The 20,646-nt window shown below is 43.8% G+C and overlaps 1 protein-coding gene across 5 annotated transcripts in view; it reads right to left on the bottom strand.

The window, feature by feature from the left end:
- The window catches only part of slc24a4b (solute carrier family 24 member 4b), a 230,289-nt gene that overhangs the window by 114,065 nt on the left and 95,578 nt on the right, over window positions 1-20,646 (bottom strand). For 2 of the 5 annotated variants that reach the window (XM_078234257.1, XM_078234258.1), the window contains exon 2: window positions 18,144-18,226. The exons of the other annotated variants lie outside the window; for them this stretch is intronic. In XM_078234257.1, the coding sequence (XP_078090383.1) occupies window positions 18,144-18,177 (34 nt within the window). In that variant the 5' untranslated portion in view covers window positions 18,178-18,226. The remainder of the gene's footprint in view (window positions 1-18,143; window positions 18,227-20,646) is intronic. 5 annotated transcript variants of the gene reach the window in all.

The following is a 20,646-nucleotide window of genomic DNA, read 5'->3' as shown; positions in this document are numbered from 1 at the left end:
ACTTGCCGCTGAGTTATAAACCTCCTCAGCTTCTGAAGGCGGATTTTCCACTGCTTCTAAAAAGCTGGAAGATTGAAGGACAATGAGTCATTCAATTAATGAGCATCAACAGGTTTTTCTTGGATTCCTGGAAGTTTACCAACATCACTGCTCGAGAAGGATTGTGAAGAACATGGGGAGGATCTCTACTGCAGCTTATAACTAAGAGGAGCAATAATCCTGTCTTTGGTTGGAAGGAGTAAGCTGCCTGAACTCTGTAACTTGACACCTGATGACTGACGTCAGTCGAGGTAATCTGCTAATATATTAACAGCCGCTCCAGTAACTATTTTAAAAGAAGTATCTGAATCTTGAACTTCGACTGTAACTGACCAGTAGTCTGGATTAAGGCAAATTAATTGCCATAGGCCTTTCCATTTCTTGGAAGGAATGTTTCATAAATACTTGCAGCTCTGCGACTTTGATTAAAATTGCTGGATTTGCTGAAATGCTGGCAATGTCCACACGGGAAACATTCCCCGCCTCCTGCTGGGCAGCTTTGGTGTCTATGCCAGGTTTTTGCCACAATCACAAGCATCTCAAAATGGCTGCCGGTGTGGAGTTCCCTGTCCTTTCAGTTTGTTTGATAGGTTTCTGTCTGGGTGGGGCCTCTGCCCATGGGCCCACCCAATCTACAATGTCACATGAAGCCTCGGTGGCAGCCATTTGGCTTATCGTGTCTGTACCGGCTCTCCACACAAGCATCATGGCTTCGTGCCATTTTCCTGTCTTTTCCCTGTACCCCTGCACACTGTTTCTATTCAAGTAACCAAGTAGTCTGCAGAAAGTTGGAAAGTTTTTACATCCTGAACATCCACAATTTTGCGATCACAGATTAGCTCATCCTTTAGCACCCTGCACGTGCATGAACTAGCTCAGCGATAGAGGCTGATTATGAATAATTCAATTGATTCTCCAGGGTCATTGTGAGCACTGGTTTATACATGCTCTTTCAATTGCTAAATTTTGCTTCAGATTAAAACAGGTGTCAAAGGCTTTAATAATGGGACCAAATCCCGTGGTGGACTGCCGCACGCCCTGCCTTAAGAGAATGTCATCTGCGGCACGGTAGCACAGTGGTTAGCACTGCTGCTTCACAGCTCCAGGGACCTGGGTTCGATTCCCGGCTTGGGTCACTGTCTGTGTGGAGTTTGCACATTCTCCTCGTGTCTGCGTGGGTTTCCTCCGGGTGCTCCGGTTTCCTCCCACAGTCCAAAGATGTGCGGGTTAGGTTGATTGGCCATGCTAAAAAAAAAAAATTGCCCTTAGTGTCCTGGGATGCATAGGTTAGAGGGATTAGTGGGTAAATATATGGGGGTAGGGCCTGGGTGGGATTGTGGTCGGTGCAGACTCGATGGGCCGAATGGCCTCTTTCTGTACTGTAGGGATTCTATGATTTCTAGACAACTGCATAAAGAAAGGAACCAACTTGAAGCTTTGGTTCTTTATCGTGAAGACCAGACACTGCTCAGTCCCGGAGAAAATGGAGGTTCCATAATTCCCAGTGCTGGTCTGTGCATCCTTGAGGCAGTCAAACGGGCAGGGCAAGGGCGCAGACTGCCCACTAGGTGCCTCTCTCCAGTGTGCCTTTTTCTAGTCCAATCAAAATTTCTCAAGCTGCTTCTGAAAGTTTCTTCACTCTGTGACTCCTTCGATAACACCGACGTGTCTTTTACATTGATGACTCCATCGCTGCCACCATGTATTGGAACTTGGCCTTTCTGTCTTGCACTTTAGGCATGGAACTTGGCTCAGTCTGTAGACATACTCCAGCGCCTGCTTAACACTTGTTTATCAGTACTACATCCCAACAGGTTACAGAGTCGGTGTAATGACTTTAACAAAGCCCATCAGGTGGGTCTCTTGGAGTATGAGCTCCCTGATTGAGGTAACGATTTCCTGCCCAATCAGGGAGCCTCACCTGTCTACTGACACTCGGATTCTGACTTTGTACCTGAAAAACTCTTAGAAGTGGAGGGAAATTGTAAATAAAAGGGAATCTGGTGAAGGGACACCAGCTTCTGGCATGATTACAAAATCTTTAACACATAATTGACTTGTGTCAGTGGGTCATCATCATCTACCCAACACATCAGCAAATCTTCCTGTCCTAAGCAAGCAGTTAAGGTAAGGCTGCATTTACCTAAACAAAGTAAATTGTGCTTGCTTTCATGCAGCCTTTTTCAGCTCGACTACAACCACATAGAATCCTACAGTGCAGGAGGCCATTCAGCCCATTGAGTCTGTACTAACTCTGTGACAGAGTAGCCCGCAACCCTGCACATTCACCATGGCTAATCGATTTAACCTACACATCTTTGGACACCAAGAGGCAATTTAGTGTGGCCAATCCACATAACCTGCACATCTTTGGAGTGTGGGAGGAAGCCGGAGCACCCGGAGGAAACCCACGCAGACAGGGTGAGAATGTGTAAACTCCACACAGAGAGTGACCCGAGGCTGGAATTGAACCTGGGTCCTTGATGCTGCGAGGCAGCAGTGCTAACCTCTGTGCCACCGTGCCACCAACTCAGGTATTCTTCTAATTCTTGTAGAGGTGTACACCAATGTTGCAGAATAAACTGACATTTGGAACAATTACATTTACATCTGTAAAGTCGTGTGCACACAAGTTGCCAACTAAACCTAGGTTCATGATGAGTTTGTATTTACTCATACTGAATACCAATTGGGGTGCAGGACGAGTAAGATTTGCTCATCTTGTTCAAAATTCCACCACCTCAACACTACTCCCTTATATACTATCGAACGTTAAGACACATGAGGTTCAGTGAGGAGTTGGTGAAAACGATCCCAGTCCTTCATGCAGCCTTTCTCCATTTGATTTAGACAAAACAGAAATTCTATCCAATATTAACAAAACAAGCCTTTTATATTTGACAGGAATGCTAACGTTTATTCTCAATACTCATCTACTCAAGGACTTGCAGATAGTGAGGAACATTGTCAGAGGCTACAGAAGGATATAAATAGGCTGGAAATTTGGGCAAGGAAATGGCAGATGGAGTTCAATCCTGATAAATGCGAAGTGATGCATTTTGGTGGGAATAATGTAGGGAGGAGCTACACGATAAATGGCAGAACCATAAAGGGTGTAGAGACGCAGAGGGACCTGGGTGTGCAAGTCCACAGATCATTGAAGGTGACGTCACAGGTGGAGAAGGTGGTGAAGAAGGCATATGGCATGCTTGCCTTTATAGGACGGGGCATAGAGTATAAAAGTTGGGGTCTGATGTTGCAGATGTATAGAACGTTGGTTCGGCCGCATTTGGAATACTGCGTCCAGTTCTGGTCGCCACACTACCAGAAGGACGTGGAGGCTTTGGAGAGAGTACAGAGGAGGTTTACCAGGATGTTGCCTGGTATGGAGGGGCTTGGTTATGAGGAGAGATTGGGGAAACTGGGGTTGTTCTCCTTGGAAAGACGGAGGATGAGGGGAGACTTAATAGAGGTGTATAAAATTATGAAAGGCATAGATAGGGTGAACGGTGGGAAGCTTTTCCCCGGGTCGGTGGTGACGTTCACGAGGGGTCATAGGTTCAAGGTGAAGGGGGGGAGGTTTAACACAGATATCAGAAGGACATATTTCACACAGAGGGTCGTGGGGGCCTGGAATGTGTTGCCGGGCAAGGTGGTGGAGGCGGACACACTGGGAACGTTTAAGACTTATCTAGACAGCTATATGAACGGAGTGCGAATGGAGGGATACAAAAGAGTGGTCTAGTTTGGACCAGGGAGCGGCGCGGGCTAATTGTTCCTTGTTTCTCGTTTCAAGGCTTCATTCTATGATCATCTTGCTGGTGCCAGTACAGAGCGAGACTGCGGATAGTTGGGAACCTGTCTCGGGGGCAGGGAATTCATATGGTGTTCGTGGAAGTGGAAATGACGGGTTGGGAAGCATTTTCCGATCAGGGCCATTGTGATCTCCTGGACTCGTTTCGATCGCCTCAGGGGGTCGGAGAGGAATTTCCCAGCTTTTTTTTTCCCCATATTGGCCCTGGGGTTTTTCACTCTGGGTTTTCGCCTCTCCCTGGAGATCACATGGTCTGGAATGGGGGGGTGGGGGTGAGTTAATAGGTTGTAATGAACAAAGCATCGTAGCTGTGAGGGACAGCTCGGTGGATAGGATATTGGTATGTAGATAGGCTGGAAAATTGGGCGGGGATCCTGGATTCAGGATTCAATCCTGGACCGGGGAGCGGCGCGGGCTTGGAGGGCCGAAGGGCCTGTTCCTGTGCTGTATTGTTCTTTGTACTCCTTATGAACCACATGCCCTGAAGTCTTGGGTCCACTTGCAATGAAATGTCTGAATTACTTTTTGATCTCCTGCGTACTGAAAAGAACATTTTCATTCCCCCTCTATGGGACATCCCATAGAGGGGGAATGAAGATGTTCCTTTCAATTTTTTCACAATAAAACCACCAAAACCAATCAAACCAGCTGTAAAAGGCCAGCACTGCCTTTCTATATGTCACAGACAACAATGAAACATCTGTTCTATATGCAACTGGGGTGGCACAGTGGTGAGCACTGCTGCCTCACAGCGCCAGGGAGCCAGGTTCAATTCCCGGCTTGGGTCACTGTCTGTGTGGAGTTTGCACATTCTCCCCGTGTCTGTGTGGGTTTCATTCGGCTGTTCTGGTTTCCTCCCACAGTCCAAAAGACATGCTGGTTAGGTGCATTGGCCGTGCTAAATTCTCCTTCAGTGTACCCGAACAGGCGCCGGAGTGTGGCGACTAGGGGGTTTTCACAGTGACTTCATTGCAGTGTTAATGTAAGTCTATTTGTGATGTATACTTTAATCTTTAAAATATATCTCACACCTTATATGGGGAGGTGGTGGCGGCACAGTGGTATTGTCATTGGACTAATAATCCAGAGACTTAAAACAGGATTTGAGAACCCGGGTTCAAATCCTGCCAAGGCAGATGGTGAAATTTGAATTCAATGAAAAGATCTAGAAGTAAAAGTCTACTGATGACCATTGTCGATTGTCAGAAAAACCCATCTGGTTCACTAATGTCGTTTAGGGAAGGAAATCTGCCGTTTTTACCTGGTCTGGCCAACATGTGATTCCAGACCCACAGCAATGTAATTGACTCTCAAATGTCTTCTGGAGTAGGATGCAGTTAGGGACGAGCAATAAATATTGGCCCAACCAGTAACACTCACGTCCCATAAAAATGAATTTGAAAAATGGTTCCATTTTTATTTATTCCTGTAACTACTGATATTTTGGGCCTCACTGTGGACACTGACCTCAAAAGTGGGCGCAGCTTCCATCACCGGGCAGTAGCAACGTGACTTCCGTGTCAGCTTGATGTTAGGTCCAGCAAGGGAAGCACCAGTGCTCTAGCTGTTGCTGCCCTTCATCATTCTGGGGGCGGTACGGTGGCACAGTGGTTAGCACTGCTGCCTCACAGCACCAGGGACCCGGGTTCAATTCCCAGCTTGGATCACTGTCTGTGTGGAGTCTGCACGTTCTCCCCGCGTCTGCATGGGTTTCCTCCGGGTGCTCCGGTTTCCTCTCACAGTCTGAAAGACGTGCTGGTGAGGTGCATTGGCCATGCTAAATTCTCCCTCAGTGTACCCGAACAGGTGCCGGAATGTGGCGATGAGGGGATTTTTACAGTAACTTCATTGCAGTGTTAATGTAAGCCTACTTGTGACACTGATAAATAAACTTTAACTTTTAAACTTAGAAAAAGTGGAATTCCACATCCTCCTCATTGCTAAATCGATCAATAATATTTTTCAATGGTTAGTCTTCCTCTGAACATTTCTCTTTTAATTTCCTTCTTGGCTCTGTAAGCTTTTCCTGTTTTCCCTATATCTCCACTGTGTGCAGATCAAAACTAATTGCTGAGTTCTGTACGGGAACCTTGTTTATTTTTTGCAGGAGCTTAAAACTTCGGAATTCCCAAGAGTCTTCAAGCTAACAAAACCCGAGCTTTATGTCATCTGACCACTACTTCAAACATGGCCTCCTCTTGTCATTCAAGCCTGGCGTACTACGAATGATGACTCTTCACCCCAGCTCCTAAATTTAAAACAAAAGATCAATTATATTTGAAAGATGCAGATTTTACAGCATATAGCAAGGGTATAGAATCCCTACAGGAGGTCATTCGGCCCATCAAATCTCCACCAACATTCCAATCCAGGTCCTATCCCCATAACCCCACACCTTTACCCCACTAATCCTCCTAACCTACACATCTTTGGGCACTAAGGGGCAATTCAGCCTAGCTAATCCAGCTAACCTGCACATCTTTGGGGTGTGGGAGGAAACTGGAGCACCTGGAGGAAACTCACGCAGACGGGGGAGAACGTGCAAACTCCACACAGACAGTCACCCAAGGCCGGGAATTGAACCCGGGTCCCTGGCGCTGTGAGGCAGCAGTGCTAACCACTGTGCCACTGTGCCGCACCTGTCCATAGGATGTTAGTGAGAATTGGTTTGCCATAATTAACCACAATATACAAAACATGTATGCTATGGTTGGCCATGTTTTAGAGAAATGGTTTGGCACAGTTGTCTGTGGGAGGGATATTTTATGATTCATTATATTCCAGTTTATCATCGGGATTATAAATATTGCATCAACAATATGGGGCTAATCAGACAATATTTGTCACACCATATGACTGCCCAAGATATATTCCATTTGAAACAGGCGTTGTAAATTCTGAGTCAAAACAACTAAAAAAGTAATAAAATTAAACTAAATTAATGTTTATTTTTTGTAGTGTGAGAAATTAGTCAGAGCTGTTTGACCATGTTATATTATTGCTTTATTGTCGATGCGGTGGAAATAGAATCTCTATTTGATATCATAATTTCTTCTCCGGAGAGTTATGGAGAATGTTGGCAGTAATTTCATTTGGAGGTTAGTTCCAAAAAGGCAAAAGCAGATCCTGTTTAAATAAATGAAAGTATTCTTCGTCAAAAAAAAAAGATTTATTTTCCATCCCTCAAACGAAAGGTTATTGGAGGAGTTGTGCACACGGTCTGCATTGCACCTAATCATCTAATGCGGGCAGGCAGCCAGTGGTTGAGTACTTTCTGCAGCTGAACAGTTCCTGCAACCATCTCTGTACGTGTGCAGGCTACCTCTTAGTTAAAGGAACAAGCAATTGTGGCTCCTGTATCCTTTGGTTTTTTTGAATGAACTTGTATAAAATACACTTCTAATTCAGCATTATCCTGTTTGTATTAGTATCATACTGTTAGGGTCCATATCAGAAACTCCAAGGTTTATTATGAAGTTAGACTAGACCAGAACTGTTTTTGATTTTGGCAATAGTGTGAGTGTAAGGTGTGCATCCCCAGGTGTGATTCTGTTGACCGACTAGGAAGCTTTTATCAAATCAAACTTTATTGAACAATATAGTTTAACTACAACAAAAACAAATTCATAGAATCCCTACAGTGCAGGAGGAGGCCATTTGACCCATCGAGTCTGTACCCAACCACCATTTTTAGAATTTTGCCCAGGCCATGTCCCTGTAACCCCACGTATTCACCCCGCTAATCCCTCTAACCCACACACCTCTGGACACTAAGCAGCAATTTAGCATGGGCAATCCATCTATCCTGCCCATCTTTGGACTGTGGGAGGAAACCAGAACACCCAGAGGAAACCCATGTGGACACAGGGGAGAACGTGCAAACTCCACAGGCAGTCACCAAAGGCCGGGTTTGAACCCGGGTCTCTTGCGCTGTGAGGCAGCAGGCTAACTACTGTGCCACCGAATCCCACATAACTTTTACCAACTGAAATACTTAAACATGACAATATACAATTCTTAACTGCTGGCCTATCTTTATTAGTTCCAATTTAAGCAATACGCCTCATGGATGTAAACTCCTCTTCAAAATCAATCAGCAAACAAAAGACTGGGAGTGGACATTCAGGTAGCAGCGAGGCCGCAGCAAAGGGAGAGTTCACCAGCAAGAAGGCAAGGCACACAGTGGAAGCTGTGCAAGAGTCTTGCAACAAATAGCTAGCTGGAAGAGACCTAGACGTACCTCACAAAGCCTGGAGAAGCGCTGCTATTCCTCCTAATGCCATAAGTAAAACAACTTACCATACCCTGGTCATGAATTTGCTGTCTTCATTTGGCCTGTTAAACCCCTCTGGAGTCACAGTTTGGGGGTTAAACCAGCAGTCAGAGCCTGAGTCAGAGCACCCTCATTTTTAAAAATTCATTGGTTGTTGCTGGCTGGACCACCATAATTGTCCATCCCTAATTGGCCTTGAACTGAGTGGCTTGATAGGCCACTTCAGAAGGCTTTTTAAGATTCAACCACATTGCTGTGGATCTGGAGTCACATGTAGGCCAGACTGGGTAATGGTGGCAGATTTCCTTATCTAAAGGGCATCAGTGAACCAGTTGGGTGTTTACAACAGTCGACAATGATTTCATGGTCACCACGGGACTTTTAATTCCCAATTTTTTTATTGAATTCAAATTTCACCATCTGCCGTGGTGGGATTTGAAACCCGGTCGCCCGAGCTTTACCCTGGGCCTTACTAGCCTTTTATTGGATTGCTCGTCCAGTGAAAATACCACTGCACCGCTGCCTCCCCGGATCCTGATATTAAAGGCAAAGCGCTACAGGCATATGTCAGTGTCCTTGCTGCTTGCTCAGAAGAGTAGGTTAAAGTTAAAGGCTGCAAGATCTGGGGCAGGACATCAGCGATTAACTCACCCAGGCAATTTTAAACAGCTCACCCGCAAAATACCTGCTGGCTGGGTAGAGCTAACATCACTTCTTCAGTTTCTGTCTGTGACATGACATTGCCACTGCATCTGAATCAGTGTGAATTATTGTGTGTATAATGAGGAGACGGAATTACTTCGGGCCATCATTGAAGAGTTCTGAGATGATTAGTCTTTGTCCTCTCGATCAACAGTGGAATCCCGATTGAGCAAGGAGCCACACTGCCCAAGTTGCTTAGTTTCCCCAGGCTAGATTTTCTTCTCGGGAGCAGACTTAGCGAGTTTGTGTCGTTTGGCCACTCACAGACTGCACTCCTGACTGACGTGTGATTTTGCACAGGGCTTTGTCTTTCCCTGCAGGGTTTGCGTTCACACTGCGCCACCAGACAAAAATCGGTGAGTGGGAGGAATCCAATTTTCGTCCCTCAATTAAAATGGGGAATCCAACCTCAGTAGGACGAGTGTATGTGTTTTGCACAATAGGCAGCCCTGACCCACAAAAAAAGACCAGAGGAAAATGCAGTGGGGTCGGGAATGTGGAGGAAAATCAAAATTCTTCCAAAAAAATCCAAATTGTGACCATTCACGCACAAAACATGCAGCCAAACAAAACTTCCACCCCCCCACCCTCCACACCGTGTCCGTTTCCACGCATGTTTCAGGTGCTCCTCAGGATCCAAGACTCCGAGGAAGATGCTAAGGAAAAGTTCAATGCCGTCCTTTATGAAATCCTCACTGCCATCCCAAAGGAAGAAAGGGTCATCCTTCTAGGGAACTTTACTGCCAGGGATTCCAATGTCTGGAGCAGAACCATTGGGAGAAACAGGGTGAGTAAAGCCAAGGCGAATGGTCTCCACCTGCTGACAAAGTGGCCTCATTATAACAAACACCCTCTTCGGCCTGAAGGACAAATACAAAATCATATGGAGGCATCACCGTTTAAAGCACTGACTCCCTCCTGGATTACATCATTGCTCAAGTCAAAGATCTAAGTGATTTCTGCATTACTCGATCCATTATGGGGAATTGATCCCAGCTGGACAGATCATCTACTTGATCGATCCGCCTAGCATCAAGACATTGCAAGGTCCAAAAGTCACAAGAACACAACAAACAGAAGCAGTGGACCACGTGGCCTACTCAGTTTCTGACGAGTCACAAATATTGTGGGTTCTTTATTTGCAGATGAGATTATGTACAGATAGAGTTCTGGGAGACTATCTAGGAGATACAACTGACCATAACCAATGCTGCTTGCAGACTGAGTTTAAGTCATGGGACTAATACATAATTACATATCTCAATAGCAGTGAATGACAGCAGATTAAGATATACATCCTCAAAAGTACATGCGCTTCATATTACAACACTCTGTAGCATTGCTCAACTCCAACCCTGCCTCAGCTCAACTGCTGCTGAAACTCTCAGCCACACGTTAGTTACGTCCAGACGGGAATATTGCAAAGCACTCCTGGCTGCATCTTCCACTCTACATAAATTTGTGTTCATCCAAACTCTGCTACACAAATCTTAACTTGTGCCAAATTTCATTCATCTTGACCTTGGTGGTGGAAAGTGCCACAACTTTAAAAACTCATCCTTCTTTTCAAATTCTTCCATTGCTTTGCTCCTCCCTATCTTCACAGCTTTCCTCCATCCCTACAAGCTTTCGGGATCACTGCACTCTTCCAATTCTGGCCTCTTATGCATCCTTGATTGTACTGGCGCCACCGTTGGTGACCGTACTTTCAGCTGTTTTGGCACCAAGCTCTGGGCTTCCGTCCCCAAACCATTCTGTTTCCCTTCTGCTGTGAAGTTGAGTTGGTAAAGAATAGTTATAAAGATATAAAGGAATTGTAAACGTACAAAAGAATTGTAAACAAATGCTCCACGATAAGAAAACCACGCGTGGTCCCTTTAAAAGCTGTTTTTGAGTTCTGTGCTAAAATGCAGAGTACACACAGAACATTTGTTTCAAAAGGACCATGCAGCAGGATTGACTTGGTAACAGGCTTTGCATTCTGCCAACCTATCAGGTTAAAAAGGACCATCAACTATTAAGAGTCTATCAGATTTGAATTTAATAGTGTTGACAGCATCAAACCAATTGTGGTCTAAGAAAATTGCGAGGTCATGGCAGGTATAAAGGCAAAAGCAACAGCCTTTTCAAGAGAGGACATCTTGGAAGAACATCTCCAGAGACCAGGGCAGCCAGTCAAAGAGCCAGCATTCACCTCTAGAGCAGCTCTTCACCCCTGCCAGTTTAAATATCTCTTAAGAGAATTATCCAGCTATCTACAGAAGGATACCGAGTCAGAAAGACCTTACAGACAGCGGACAGCTACAAAAAGCTTCCAGAAAACATCAAGCCTGGTTTGAGAGTGACTAAAATTCCATTATTACTGTTTTGGTAATGAATGTTCCTTGTATTATTCGAACAGCATTTCAGTCAAACCCTACCTTAGTTAATATGTTACTTGTTTAGTTGAAGTCCTTGGTTGTTTAAATAAATTACCTTGTTAATTATTCACTTAAAGCGAATGTCAGGCCTTTATGTTAATGAACTTAATGTTAATTAAGAACAGTTAACACCTTCCCAAATAAATGTAGCAGATTACGACGCAAAGTAAAGGGAATTAAACTCTGTGCCATAACACTTCCTCTCATTCTCTGTCTCCTTCTCTCCCTCTTTTCTCCTTTGAATTTGCTCCTTAAATCTTTGATAACTATGCTAGTCACCTATCCTGATGATCTTCTTCTGTGGTTTGATGTCAAAATGTATCAATAATGTTTTTATTGATGTCGCCTTTGCAAAGTGCTTTGGGATGTTTTATCTTGTTAAACGCACTGTGTACAGTAATTGTAAATTACTGTTGTTGAAATTAAGTTTTCAGAAAGTTAATTTTACCTCTTCTATGCGTTGGTAGCCAATTCAATATTTCAGATGACCTGAATGATTTTTAAAAGTAATAAGCAACAATTAAGGTTTTACTTAGATTAATGCTACCTCACAACTATAATCTCTGCAAACTGCGAAGCATTTTAATGACTGAATTATTTGTTGCTTTCAAAATCTGCACTGTTATGTTAAGATGCAAAAATATTATTCATCGTTTAACCCCAAATGTAGAATTTTAGCTAAAATAGTTCCAGACTCCATTTTATAATTTCCAATCTTCTAAGTATGAATTGAAAGCAATTCTCTAGATTGAGGGGAGGGGAGTTGGTAGAGCAGTGGTATTGTCACTGGGGAAATGCTCTGGAGACCAAGGTTCGAATCCCACCACAGCAGATAGTGAAATTTGAATTTAATAGAAAATGTGGAATTAAAAGTCTAATGACAGCATGAAACCACTTAATTTTCCTTTAGTTTATATATTAGTGCCACAAGTACATTACGTTAACACTGCAATGAAGTTACTGTGAAAATCCCCGAGTCGCCACACTCCGGCGCCTGTTCGGATACACTGAGGGAGAATTTAGCATGGCCAACACTCCTAACCAGCACGTCTTTTGGACAATGGGTGGAAACCAGAGCACCCAGACACAAGGAGAATGTGCAGACTCCACACAGACAGTGACCCGAGCCGGGAATTGAACCTGGGTCCCTGGCGCTGTGAGGCAGCAGTGCTAACCACTGTGCCACCCACGTTGCCCACATTGTTGTAAAAACCTATCTGATTCAGGGAAGGAAATTGCCCGCCTTACCAGGTCTGGCCCATATGCGACAGACAACAATGTGTTGAATTCTAATGCCCTCTGATACAGCCTAGCAAACCCACTCAGTTCAAGGACAGATGGGCAATAGATGCTGGCCCATATCCCCTGAATGAAAATTCAGGTTTTAATTTGGTGTTGGAGTGTAACACGCAAGATTTCAGTGCAGCATGAGAGTACGACATACAAATCTTTATGAATTGTTGTTTTATAAATACTAGCTTGTTGCTAAGCATGAGAATAAACCTTATCTGTGAAGCAAGTCAAGTGACACATTTACACAACATAGCATCTGTAATTCTGTCAGGAGGTTGTGTTTTGGCTATTAATCAGCCAATGACTCTTGTTCCAATCATTCATTATTTCAAGCTTAGAATATTTAACAGCAATACTTTCTACCGAGGAACTGGCAATCATTCTGCTGTAAATGTTGTTCTCATCAGAGTGGATTGGTGGAAAATAGGAATGGGGGAGGGGGAAAGAGGAGAATCCCATGGAATTTCAACATTACGCTGATAAGCGCAGAGGACTTTTACCTTTGAATGTTGCAAAGATCCTCAGTCTGCCCTCCGAACAGAACAAAAACTTTCAAGGAACTGAAAACTTTAAGAGATCTGCTTGGATTGGATGCCTTGTTGCAATTTGCTGTATCAGTCTGAAAAGAGGACGTGATTAACTGGTGTACTGCATGCAAGAATTAAATAATAATAAAACAACTCACTATTATATAACATTTTCTGTCACCTCGGGATGTCCCGAATCCCTTCAGTCTAAGTGAAGCACCTTTGCAGAATAGTCACTGTTGTCATTATAGCAAATTGAATTGGTGTAGAACCTTTAATATCGGACAATCTCCTCAGGCACATGATAGACTCCATCATAGGGTTTTAAAAGAAGCAGGGATGAGAATATTTGCAGATGTCTCCAACTGTATTCTTCCAAACTTTGCTCGATTTGGAAACCGTTCCCTCAGACTGGAATGTCCCTCAACTATTTATGGAATATTGAGATAGGGAAGCAAGGAAATGAGACACCAGTTGGCCTAACCTCTTGCTGTCGAGAATGTTCGCCGATGATTGTATAATGTTCAGCACTATTCGCAACTCCTCAGGTACTGAAGCAGTCCATGTTCAAATGCAACAGGATCTGAAGAACATCCAGACTTGGGGTGAAGACGCAGATCCAGGTACCATTTGAATGAGTTGAGCATTTCAGCCTCAACCATCAACTTAGACAGCAAATTCCAGACACCCACCACCCGCTGGGTGAAAAGGCTTTTCCTCATGTCCCCTCTAATCCTTCTATCAATCATCTTAAATCGATGCTCCTCAGTAATTGACCTCTCAGTTAGTAGGGAAACAAGTCTATTATATCTAGGCACCTCATAATTTTGTACACCTCAATTAGGTCACCCCTTAGTATTCGCTGTTCTAAGGATGACAACCCTAGCCTATCCAATCTCCCCTCATAGCTGCAATTTTCAAGCCCTGACAACATTCTTGTAAATCTCTTTTGTATTCTGTCCAGAACAATTATATCCTTCCTGTAATGTGGTGACCAGAGGTGTACCCAGAATTCCAGCCGTAGCCCAACAAGAGTTTTATACAGTTTCATCATTACATCCTTGCTTTTGGACTCAACACCTCACCCAAAAAGGAAAGCTTTCCATCTGCTTTCTTGACTATCTTGTCCACCTGGCCTGCCACCTTCATGGACCTGCGGACATGCACTCCAAGTCCCTCACTTTCTCAACCCCTCTCAACATCTTCCCCTTTAGTGAATATTCCCCTGCTTTGTTTGCCCTCCCTAAATGCATTACCTCACACTTTTCCTGATGGAATTCCATTTGCCGCTTCTCTGCTCACTCAACCAAACCACTGATACCATTCTGTAGTCGACAGCAATTCACTTCCCTATCAACTACACAGCCAATTACTGCATCATCTGCAAATTTCCCAATCATGCCTCCCACATTTATGTCTAAATTATTAATATGTACAACATACAGCAATGGTCCCAACACTCCCTGACTCCATGCTTTGCATCTCCACTTATGAGGTGCGACTTAGATAGGCTTTCAAAGCGTGGATGCCTTGCTAAAAATGCAGAATTTCTGAATGTCCCACTTCTAGAATGGAATGCAACCTCTAATCAGCAGCGTGTGGGATGTGCAATCTGTTCACTTTCCCACACCGCTAAAAACAGATGGAGACGGAACTGGGGCTGGGACTTCTGGATCCACGGAACGCCATTCTTTTCCTTTGGCCATCTCCGTGCAATCCTGAATTGGAACTGAAAAATCCGGTCCCAAGAGTTAAACTATGAACAAACTAGGATTGTATTCCTGGGATCTGAAACGTTAGGAGGAGTGTGACTCGATTAAAGTTTTTAAGAACTTACAAGAGAGCAGACTGGGAGAAACTATCTCTGCCAGACCAGGGCCAGGAGGTAGATTCTCAGAATTAAAGCCAGACTTTTCAGGAGTGAAATTATGAAACCCTTTCATCGAAACCTTGCTGCCGTGCACCCCCGCCATGGGTTTCCCAGTGTCAAGGGATGCATTCAGTGGGAAAGCCCGTTAGCAACAACACGACCATAAGATTTCACCACCTCCCATGGCCGCGAAACATGTCACGGAAAGGGAGAAAAATCCCACCCTTTGTCATGTCCTTTGGGCACCATGGTGGCACAGTGGACCTGGGCTCGAATCCCGGCTTGGGTCAGTGTGTGGAGTTTGCACGTTCTCCCCGTGTCTGCGTGGGTTTCCTCTGGGTGCTCCGGTTTCCTCCCACATTCTGAAAGATGTGCTGTTTAGGTACATTGGCCATGCTAAATTCTCCCTCAGTGTACCCGAACAGGCACCAGAGCGTGGCGACTAGGGTATCTTCACAGTAACTTCATTGCAGTGTTAGCGTAAGCCTACTTGTGACGCAAATAAATTTTTAAAAATGCAAAGGGTAGTAGAAATTTGGAACTATTCCACAAACAGCAGTTGATGCTGGATAAATTGTTGATTTTCATGCATTGATTGGTTACCAAAAATATATCAAAGTTATTAAGAGATACGAAGCAAAAGTGTGAATAAGGATCAGTGATTATCTCACTGAATAGTTGAGCAAGCTGGTGAGATTAAATGTTCTACTCCTTTTCCTATTTTCCAATATCCCATGTTCCTCCCATCAATATCTAATCATCATAAACTCCTCTTCTTCAGGGTCCTTCCTCATGTTGAAGGGTGGATGTAACGTTGCACGATTTGCTACTACTGCATTTTTGTGACCACGTTTTCATTGCTAACCCCGGGATGATACTCCGCAAGGTCACAATCTTTTCCAAGATGACTTGTCACAAGTTTGCATCATCAAGAGAGTGCCCCAGATGTCAGAATCATGGAGTCATAGAGGTTTACAGCATGAAAACAGGCCCTTCAGCCCAACTTGTCCATGCTGCCCAGTTTTTACCACTAAGCTAGTCCCAATTGCCCGCATTTAGCCCATATCCCTCTATACCCATCTTACCCATGTAACTGTCCGAATGCTTTTTAAAAGACAAAATTGTACCCGCTTCTATACTGCCTCTTGCAGCTCGTTCCAGACATACATCTTGCTGGTATCTGCCTTCAGAACCACTGTTCTCTTGCTAGGATCATCTGCCTCTTCCATTGTTCCAGATTTCATCCATCTACACCAAATAAAGCTGATGATGCCCGTAGTTTCGTTTGTCAGCTGTGGTGAGGATGTGTGCTCTTTTATATGACCAGCTACTTGGAGGCAAGTGAGAGCTGAGGACAATTAGCCTTACCCACATAAAACTGGGGCATGCGGCTAGCAATGACCCAGAGGTAGTCCTGTCACAAATATCTCCATTATAAACAACACTTCCAAATGTTCATACTTAATAAGTTAATCAATAAAACAAATTGAAGTATAGCAGGAGAAAAGAGTTTTGATTGGTTGGCAAGTCATCTCTGATTGGCCAAGGTGTTGCCATGGAGAAAACAGCGATGAACGATAGGCTTCCCAAGCCTATTGTATCAATTTCTCTGCTTATTTGAAGTTTGGTATTCTTGCGCTTATTCTGATGGATACAAGACAAGAAGCTTCAGCAACATGTCTCTCTTCAAGCATATCCTATATCACAGTGTCTGAGGAGCTGCGAATAGTGCCTGAACATTGTACAATCAATGCAGTTCACACATTCTCCCCTATCTGCATGCGTGTCTGGGTAAGATGCTGCTTCAGAGAATCAGTGCAGACTCGATGGCCCAAAAGGCCTCCATCTACACTGTGGGAAATTCTATGATTCTATGATCATCAGCAAACACTCCCAGTTCTGACCTTATGATGGAGGGAGGTTCATCGATGAAACAGCTGACGATAGTTGGGCTGAGGACACTATCCTGAGGAATTCCTGGAAATGATGTCCTGGGACTGAGATGATGGGCTGTCAACAATCCAACCATTTTCCTCCAACCAATGGAGAGTCGACTTCTTGATTTCCACAGATTTCAATTTTACAAGGGCTCCTTAATGCCAAACTCAGGCAAATGCCGCCTTGATGTGGAGGGAGTCACTCTCACCTCACTTTTGGAATTGAGCTGGATGAAGAATGCAATGAGATCTCAAATAATGACGAGAAAGAGTACAGGAATGAGATAGAGAATCTGGTGAACTGGTGCGGTGACAATAATCTCTCCCTCAATATCAACAAAATGAAGGAGATAGTCATCAACTTCAGGCAGCAAAGTGGAGAATGTGCCCCTGTCTACGTTGAAGTAGAAATGGTCGAGAGCTTCAAGTTTTTAGGTGTCCAGATCACCAAAAACCTAACCTGGTCCCCCCATGCCGACACTATAGTTAAGAAAGCCCACCAACTCCTCTTCTTTCTCAGAAGACTAAGGAAATTTGGCATGTCAGCTACGACTCTCACCAACTTTTACAGATGCACCATAGAAAGCACTCTTTCTGGTTGTATCACAGCTTGGTATGGCTCCTGCTCTGTCCAAGACCACAAGAAACTATAAAGGGTTGTGAATGTAGCCCAATCCATCACGCAAACCAGCCTCCTATCCATTGACTCTGCCGACACTTACGCTGCCTCGGAAAAGCGGCCAGCATAATTAAGGACCCCATGCACCCCGGACATTCTCTCTTCCACCTTCTTCCATTGGGAAAAGGATACAAAAGTCTGAGGTCACATACCAACCGACTCAAGAACAGCTTCTTGCTGTCAGACTTTTGAATTCACCTACCTCGCACTAAGTTGATCTTTCTCTGCACCCTCGCTATGACTGTGGCACATCTTTAGACTGTGGGAGGAAACCAGAGCACCCGGAGCAAAACCCATGCAGACACAGGGAGAATGTGCAAACTCCACACAGTTACCCAAGGCCGGAATCGAACCCAGGTCCCTGGCGCTGTGAGGCAGCAGTGCTAACCACTGTGCCACCCCAAATCTTAAATACCCTCTGACATGGTTCAAGGGCAATTAGAGATGGGCAATAAATCCAGCCAGCGATGGCCATATCCCATGAAGGAATTTCTTTTAAAAAAGGGACAATTTATGTTGATTCTGTTTATGTTAGTTGGAAGTGCGATAACGTTGGTCCAATTTATTCATTCAATCTAAATACAATTACCTGCAAGTACCACCAAGCCATATATCACCGTCATGAAAACCAAACTTAAAATCCTCTGGGAGTTAGGACGCTGTCAGGAACTGCTGAAGATAAATAACATTTTTGGAATTTTAAAATTAAAAATGAAACGTATCCAACCAATCTTTAAAATCCAATTATAATTGAAATGGCCAGAGACTAATATAAAACCCAGCATAATTCCCCTATTAGGTTACTAAAAGTAGTTATCTCATTAAAGATTGCTTTAAAAAGTGACAGAGAAATCATACATCATAGGTCTATAACTAGTTCATTCTAAATCTTAGCGCCCCAAAATAGCAAGGGAATCAATATCATTATTAATACTGGTTAATAAGTAACTGGAGTTCTATTTCCCTCTTCTTGGAAAATGGAAGTTTCTTCTTTGCTGCAACTTATGGTCAAACGAGACCAAATGCAGAGTTTTAACGAATTAGAGAATTCCATTTTGTTATTAGCAATGGAAAAATGTGTGTCAACCGCAGGGCACCTACATCGACAATCCTTTTCAAGCAGTTAATAGGGAATTATCCAGTCGAGAAGTTGAAATGTTAATCCAGCTGTGGTGTGTGCAAATCTTTTCCAAAATAATTCCGCGGACAACTTTTAAAAGCCTGATCTTGGGCTTGGAGCGCTGGTCGTTCGCTGCTATTTAAACAGACCCAGGCCAGAATTTTCTGGCCGTTCACACCCCGCCATTGCTACAAGCGAGGATGGAGAATTTGACACTCAGCCAAGCTTTAAAATAGGGTCACAGTGGAAAAACATTTGGGAAGCACTGGAGTAGTGTTTTTTTTATTCATTCGTGGGATGCGGGTGTCGCTGGCTGGCCAGTATTTATTGTCCATCCCTAGTTGCCCTTGGAGAGCAGTTGAGAGTCAACCACATTGCTGAGGCTCTGGAGTCGCATGTAGGCCAGATCAGGTAAGGGCGGCAGATTTCCTTCCCTAAAGGACATTAATGGAACAGATGGGTTTTTTCGACAATGGTTTCATGGTCATCAGTAGGTTCTTAGTTCCAGATCATTTCTATTGAATTCAAATTCCACCATCTGCCATGATAGGATTTGAACCATGATAGCACTGCATTTGATTCTGTAATGTCCAGAAAAGACTTTCCTGTTACCTGCCCAAATGGATCGATAACTATTGTTTTTTTTAAACACTACTTGGTACAAATTAGTTTTGTTAAGATACTGCTCCTGAAATGTATTTAGTTCATTTAATTCCAAACAGCAGGCTGGGATAGCACAATAAATGGCTGAATTTGATTCAGTTTAACCTTTTCAAATCACATTAGATGAATTTCTAGATTAATAGTCTAGCGATAATACCACTGGGCCACCACCTCCTCTGAATAGCAGTCGGTCATCGAATACATGGCAGTATCCATGGTATCTGAAATGACAATCTCAATTATTGAGGCTGTAGGCATCATCAGGTGATACTTTTTGATGCTGCTATGTGGACTTTCCTAAGCTGCAGTTGCAGCAAGTTTCAAACTTATGGAGAACAGTTGTGTAATGCTTCAGTCATGGTGGCCATGATGAGCTGAGACCCCTCAATACTGCCTCTCTAACACCGTCCAATTTTTCTTTGCTGTGTCCAGCTCGTTTGACCCCGGTGATCTTTGATCGCCAGGTGACTCACTGTATAGGATATTGCCCGAGCTTCGCACCACTTATCCCCGCCTGCGCTCGTCCCACTCCCCGCAAACTTCCTGCTCATGTTCCACTGCACCCCTGACAACAAAACTCTTCAGCATTACTCACTTCACTTCCATCACTCCCCAAGGTTTGAAACCTTCCTTTTCATTAGGCTTTCTAAATGGTTGGCTGGGTTCGCATGTCAAGCTGACCGTGCAAGTGTAAAATTTTATACCATGTCATTCTCAGGAACCTTTGAAAAACAGCTGTAGAAAGGAACATCACTCTCTGACTAACCACAGATCATTAACACAGGAGGAGACTATTCTGCCTATCACTGGGTTCTAACATTTTCCCAACGACAGTTATCAAGCTAACTGGCCTGTAGTCACCTGGTTTTTGTCTCTGTGCCTGTGCCCGCTCTGGGAAAGAATTACCAACTGGTCCCACTCATCTGTCCTTTCCCCATCACCCTGCAATTCCTTTCCCTTCACATATTCATCCAATTCACTTTCAATAACTCGCCACGTTTGCTCATTAAATTTTTAGCACTCTGCTATATCCCTTCTTACTCCAATTTATTTTGTCAATAATTAGCTCACATATTACTCTAGACACTTTGAAAAATTATGGGACTTGGCTATTTGATTTTTACAATCGTCCCTGCAATTAGCAAGTTTAATTGATCAGTTATAGCATGCTATCTTCATTTATTTGATAATCTGCGTTAATATGTTTCTAAAAAATAAAAGATGCTTTCCCTAAACCATGAATCTGTTTAAACATGCTGCAGAGTTTACACCAATTGTTGCTGAGCTTGTGATGGATTGTAGCCTTGAA

Source organism: Mustelus asterias, chromosome 18 (assembly GCF_964213995.1).
Source record: "Mustelus asterias chromosome 18, sMusAst1.hap1.1, whole genome shotgun sequence".
NCBI classification, from domain to species: Eukaryota; Metazoa; Chordata; class Chondrichthyes; order Carcharhiniformes; family Triakidae; genus Mustelus; species Mustelus asterias.
Note: the sequence above shows the minus strand (reverse complement) of the source record. Positions and strands in the feature narration are given on the sequence as shown.